This window comes from Daucus carota, chromosome 2 (genome assembly GCF_001625215.2).
Source record: "Daucus carota subsp. sativus chromosome 2, DH1 v3.0, whole genome shotgun sequence".
Classification (NCBI taxonomy): domain Eukaryota; kingdom Viridiplantae; phylum Streptophyta; class Magnoliopsida; order Apiales; family Apiaceae; genus Daucus; species Daucus carota.
Window position 1 is genome coordinate 33,651,534 of NC_030382.2, and position 6,000 is coordinate 33,657,533.

The window sequence follows — 6,000 nt, forward strand, 5'->3', positions numbered from 1 at the left end:
AGCTTTGGTGGATGGAAGCATATTAACAGAGAATGGCTACGTATTTATGTTTTTGTTTGTTTAAGGATCAAACTTGCTCTCTGTTGTTTTCATTTCAGTTTAGGTAAGTCTGTCTCTCTAGTGTAGTGTCGATTGTAGTTGTTTGGTTGGTCGTGGGAGCCTGGCTAATTTTACCTTGTAAAACCAGCTGCCTTTTTATTGGTATGAATATAATCTGGTTTATCTAAAATAAATCAGAATTCAACCCGAAAATGACCCGTTTTTTTCGCGTTGATTTTGGGTCAACCCGAATTCGACCCGAACCCGAAAAACTCCAACCCGAATTCGTATTTTACGGGTCGAATTCGTGTTGGGTTGTTGGGTCAGGTCCAATATTGCCACCCCTAATAGGAACCATTATTTGAGAGTAACATCAGCTTTTTAAGTTTAGTTGTGTATTATTGAGATTGTTATTATGAGAATGAGAATACGAGGATAAAATTTTTTCCAATTTTTTTCTCAAATGACGTGCAATATTTAAGACTGATTTTAATCGGATAATTTATGTGAGCATAAGTCTCATAATTATCGGCGTGTATGGAAATAATCAAAACATGCCAACTAAAATTTGGAAAAACTTTAAGGGAACAGGGCATTCTCCCACGCACGACCTGATCCATTCCCCATCCCGTTCGGGTCTGGAAATCGGGAGTTTTTTCGGGTACGGCATGGGATCGAGAAAAGTTCTATAAAAAAATTGGGGATCGGGACGGGTTCAGGGATTAGTGTCTCTCTGTCTAGATCCTTCCCGAAATTCCTCGATTTTTATATATAATATAAATATTATATTTAAGTATTAATAATAAATGTATTATATTTTATATATTTTAAATTTAAATAATCCATGTTCTTTTATTATTTAAATATTTTCATACTATAATGAAAATTAATTATAACAAATCTAGTTTTATATCTTAATTTTATTATAAATTGTGACGCCCCCAAACCTACATCCGTTAGAATTCATGTCGCGACTCCAACTCTCGCAACATGTCTAACAATACAACTATCGCCCAACAAATCATCTAAATACAATTTAGTCCAAAGATTATTACAATATAGAGACCATAATTATAATTTACAAAGATAATTATGATCATCCTCGGAATTTCTAAACGAATCCTCTTCCTTATTTCCGGATCATGTCTTCTTCGTGCCTGTTGTTACTCACATCCGAACGGTCCTCCGAATACATGTCATATTCTCTTTTTACTGTTTAAAGATTACATTAAAACCAAGAATGAGCAACTGTATGCTGCTCAGCAAGTTCACTTACCACAATTGGAATCAACACAGTGTATATTAAATCATAAATTAAAAAATAAATAGATAAAGCAAATGCAAAAGAAGAGCTACAAGTAGACAACTTACCACAATTGGAATCAACACAGTGTATATCACATCATAAATTAAAAAATAAATAGATAAAGCAAATGCAAAAGAAGAGCTACAAGTAGACATGCACATTCGTCATTCGGTAATCAGAGAAATTTTTAAATTGGACCTAATTTGTGAAAATTGGTGTCATATGAGTGTCGCTAGTGATTCACGTTTTAATTGACTACTCAAATTTTAAATTTGGATAATTTTACTTAATTTTCGGGTCCAATCTATTTGTTTGTTGAGAGGACGGAAATGTACGTATTTACCTACTTTTTTAATAAAAGTGACTTATTTTCAGAAAGTAAGATAAGTTAAACAGTGCCTATATCTTATATCTCATTAATTAATATTTTCTCCTCTCATGTCTTTATATTTTTTTAATTGTTTGACAATCATTTTAAGGTGTATATAAAATATAATTTTATAATTTTTTTTTGAATTTTTTTTTAAATACAAATTTAAACGTCAAATTTTTATTCTAAATAAAATAATTAAAATAATTTGGGAACCATAATTTGTAGTAATAGTTTCGAAATGTGTGTCAATTGTCAGAGATGTGAAGAAGGTGCCAGCATATTTGAATTGCTTCACCAAATGATCCTACAAACGAATTTGACCAAAGCAAAGCAGTTACAATAAGGCTATACTTTGTAGTCTGTAATGATGTTTAAACCAATAAAAGAAAATAAGGACTGGACTCATGCTGTTTCTGCTACAAACTCCAAAATTGGGGAAGAACCCAAGAATTGATTAACATAAAATTCAACTAATTGTACAGGGACTAGTTTACAATCTATTTCCTCAAACCGTCAGTGGGGTTTATAAATGTAATATATACATACAGAATACTGTCAAAAAAAGATTCTACAGTAAACTCGCAAAGTCGAGCTAAGCAGTTAACAGGGTTGGTGTCTCACGCTGCCCTTTTTTTACTGCACACACTATCCAGAACTAGCTCCACCAGCTTTATCCTGTGGCCTGGATTCCAAATTTGTAACATCTTTCAGAATTTTCCTTCAGATGAAGCACATAAAGTAGACTGCTACATGCAAAGATTCTTTCATGAATTTGCAATACCATGAACGGAACCTACTGGGCATGCTACAAATTTCAAATTAACTCAAAAGACCAGGAAGTATCCACAGGTGCCTAAGTGGCTGCCTTTCTAGGAATAATATGTCATCCTTGTAATGTGAATATTTTATTGCACAACTAGGTCATATATCTTTATCTAATTGCATCAATACAAACTACTAACAAATACAATAAAATTAATACAAACTACTAACAAATATTTTATAACTGGACATATATGATATAACTACTAACAGTGAACATCTGCAAACTCGGAAATCTACAGAATTCTGATTGTCCTATGACAACTCTCCCCTTATAATACCCACTCCATTTTAATTGTTGGTATGCTAGGTTTTGGAAATTGGAAAGTACATGCAGTGAAAAAGAGCAAAGAAAGAAGAAAACATACTTGTGGACGACAGAACTCTTCGCGATGCCTTCCCTTACTGATGCACTATTAAGAAAACTAACTGATATTAATCCACGTGCCACTGTAGTTGACTCCGGAGACCCCGGTAAGCTTGCACTAGACCCGTGCCTAGCTAATATGCCTACAGCATAAACATGGTGTAAATATTGTTTAATTTGTTTCCTATTTTTAAATATAAAAAATAAAAACAAAGAGAAGGAGAAATAGGGCATTGCAGAAACTGTAAAACACAAATACATACGAACTGTGGCATTTCATGACTCTCCTTGTGAGATGTTGCCATTTGGTTTGCTGCATTCTTCCCACTAGAAGGTGTTTTACTAATATATTTTAAAGTATAAACAGGTTTATTGTATAATTCAGCATGTGCTCCAGCCCCTAGAATTTACCTTGATATATTATCTAAAATATCAGGGTATGCCAAGTGTTACCCTGGGTTCACCAGTGACATTGATGCAATTATATCTGTCGAACTATGGAAATATTATGTGTGGTGGGTAACATGGAAATAAATGGTTCAGTTACGAGTTAGTTTAAGAAATGATACAAATGAACGGGACCAGATAATCATATATGGAAGAATGATCTAGAATTCCTAAAGCAGACTTTCCTTGAAAGGAAATGCCGCAAATGAAATATGACTATCTTAACATCTCAAGTGCCACAGAGGATTGCAGTGAGATGGCATATATTTTACATGACTATATTCATAAGTCTTCAGAATCGAAGAATCTCCCATTAATGACTTGAAAGATACAATTGTTCCTTCTTCATGGAATTTTTTTTAACATATATAACTCTAACGCTTTACAAGATTACTGCAGAATGTCCATATCAGTCTTATTAATACATTTAGGAAAAATAGAGATTCTAATTCCACCAAAAAAGCAAGAAACGCAGCTTCAAATTACATGACTATGAACTCTAAAGGAAACATAACCCTGAGCACAGATTGAACATCTAGATACAGAAACTTTTACTTCCATGCTTCTAATGCAAAGGAAATCAAATTAAATAACGGAGAATTCAGGTAAGTCTACTTACATAACAAATGAGTGATCGACTAGAATATATAATTCCAATTTCAACAGATTATATGAGTCATGAATCAATGGTCTGCGAAATTTCTAAGCCTATACAGAGATAAGGATGATAACCACAGTAACTCACGAAATAACATTTATACCTTGAAAGAGTATCACAACAAAAAAGAGAAGCGTGACAACCATGGCTGCTAGGCTCCCACTAAATGATGATGAAGAGAACGCTGATGAAGAAGATGAAGATGCTATCTCAGCTTTCATTTTTCTAAGTGCTTTGATGCGTTTCATCCTTGCACGTTTCTTCATGGCAAGCTCCGAAAATTCCATAACCAACTTCAAGTCAGAGACATTTAGTGTTGGGCCTTTAGGAGGTCGAGGGGGTTTAGATGACTTTCTGATTGAATTTTTTCTTTTCCCATTCATGTGCTTCTTCTCCAAAAGAGGCAGCTGCTCTATGCTGTGTTCTAGATCTTTGTCTACTACCAAATCTATATTGTCATAGGAGTCCTCACAAAATGTATCTAACTTACTATATGTGCTCGAACTACATTCACTATTAGCATGTCTATCATAGCCAAGAATGCCACTTCTAAGTCTACCAAGCATACGCTTCGCTCGCTTGTTTCCCGAAAAAATGTTGCTATGTATCTCATCTTCACTACCTGTTCCACCGCTTTCAAGATCTCTGTCTTCTGCGGCACTATGATCCATTAAATTCGCCTTAAATTTTCTTCTTTCCAGAAATTGATAATCACAAACACCAATAACTCTTCACATTGTAAGCAAGTTCAATCTTTTTAATCAATCTATGTTATTGTTACCTACAACAAATAAACATTATGAGACGAAACCTAGGTAAAAAAAACTATTTCGAAAAACTTGCGAGTCTAATATCTCATTCCTATTAGCTGCAAATGCTGATTATATATGCCCATTATCAAAAAGTTCTCTATTTCACTAACACCTGGATTAAAAACACCATCACTATCCTAAATAGTTGCAAATGACTGATGGCTTGCCCTCCAAATGTAGACAAACAAAATACCCGAAAACCGAAAACAAATTTGTCAAAACCCAGATATATATATCTTCATTGCAGAATTCCCTGGGACAAAAACAAGAACATGACATACCAAAACATACAAACATAACCAAAGTCCATTTTCTCATTATTCAAAGCTTATTCCATCAATCAAACAAAAACCCAACATCAAAATTACTCTAAAAGAACAGAAAAATTGTAAAACCACCTGAAAAACCAAACCCCATTAAGAAAATAATTAAGGAAAAGAATATTAAAGCAAGAAAGACATAAAAGAGAACTTTTTGACACAGAAAATCAAGAAAAGTAAGAAAGTTGCGAACTTTAGAACAAGAAAAGAAAAGGGTTGAGGCATTACCTGGTCTTTGAGAAGATGGAAACCGTTTGTCTCTGCAAGAAAACCCAGGTTAGGTATCAGAGATATATAGATACATACATGTGTATACATAAAACAACAAAGATTTTTCACAAGAATTTATGTGTTTGTTTTTATGTGGTGTACCTCCCAATCAAATGCCCTTAATTTTCTTCTGTCTCCGCCTATATTTTTATAATTTTTTAATCATTTTATGTATAAAATCTTTTAATCATTTTATGTATAAAATACAGTAATGTGTTCAATTGAAAAAAGGGATCTTTTTAAAAATACCCATCTGTAAAATTATTTTTTTAAAAATACTACCATCTTTTTCATTGTTTTAAAAAATACCTTTTCATAAATTTTTTTTTTCAAAAATACGATTTGCAACTTTTGCAACCTCATTTGCAACCTTGGGCGGCGCAGCCGTAAAAGTTGCAAATGAGATTGCAAAAGTTGCAAATGAGTTTGCAAAAGTTGCAAATGAGGTTGCAAAAGTTGCAAATAAAAATGGAAAGTTGCAACTGTTGCAACTGTTGCAACTGCAATTGCAACTAGTTCAACTGAAAACTGTAAGTTGCAAAAGTTGCAAATGAGGTTGCAAATGAAGTTGCAACTGCAGTTGCAA

The 6,000-nt window shown here is 33.4% G+C and overlaps 1 protein-coding gene across 2 annotated transcripts; it reads right to left on the reverse strand.

Annotated features, from left to right (window-relative positions):
* Nucleotides 1–2,149: 2,149 nt before the first annotated feature.
* LOC108206703 (uncharacterized) lies at nucleotides 2,150–5,507 on the reverse strand. 2 transcript variants are annotated; one of them, XM_017377089.2, is made up of 4 exons: nucleotides 5,373–5,507; nucleotides 4,116–4,793; nucleotides 2,909–3,050; nucleotides 2,150–2,400 (listed from the first exon to the last, which is right to left on the reverse strand). In XM_017377089.2, exons 2-4 carry the CDS (start codon nucleotides 4,681–4,683, stop codon nucleotides 2,364–2,366), a joined length of 747 nt encoding a protein of 248 aa, XP_017232578.1. In that variant the 5' UTR covers nucleotides 4,684–4,793; nucleotides 5,373–5,507; the 3' UTR covers nucleotides 2,150–2,363. The 2 variants fall into 2 exon arrangements, with proteins under 2 accessions (XP_017232578.1, XP_017232576.1); XM_017377087.2 differs by having other exon boundaries at nucleotides 2,150–2,461.
* Between the last annotated feature and the right edge of the window lie 493 nt (nucleotides 5,508–6,000).

Coding starts and splice junctions, on each gene's coding strand:
- LOC108206703 (XM_017377087.2), bottom strand. CDS start 4,683: ATGGATCATAGTGCCGCAGAAGACAGAGATCTTGAAAGCGGTGGAACA. Junction 3,051..4,115: donor TGTTGTGATACTCTTTCAAG/GTATAAATGTTA, acceptor TTTATGCTGTAG/GCATATTAGCTAGGCACGGG. Junction 2,462..2,908: donor AAGAGTTCTGTCGTCCACAA/GTATGTTTTCTT, acceptor TGCATGTAGCAG/TCTACTTTATGTGCTTCATC.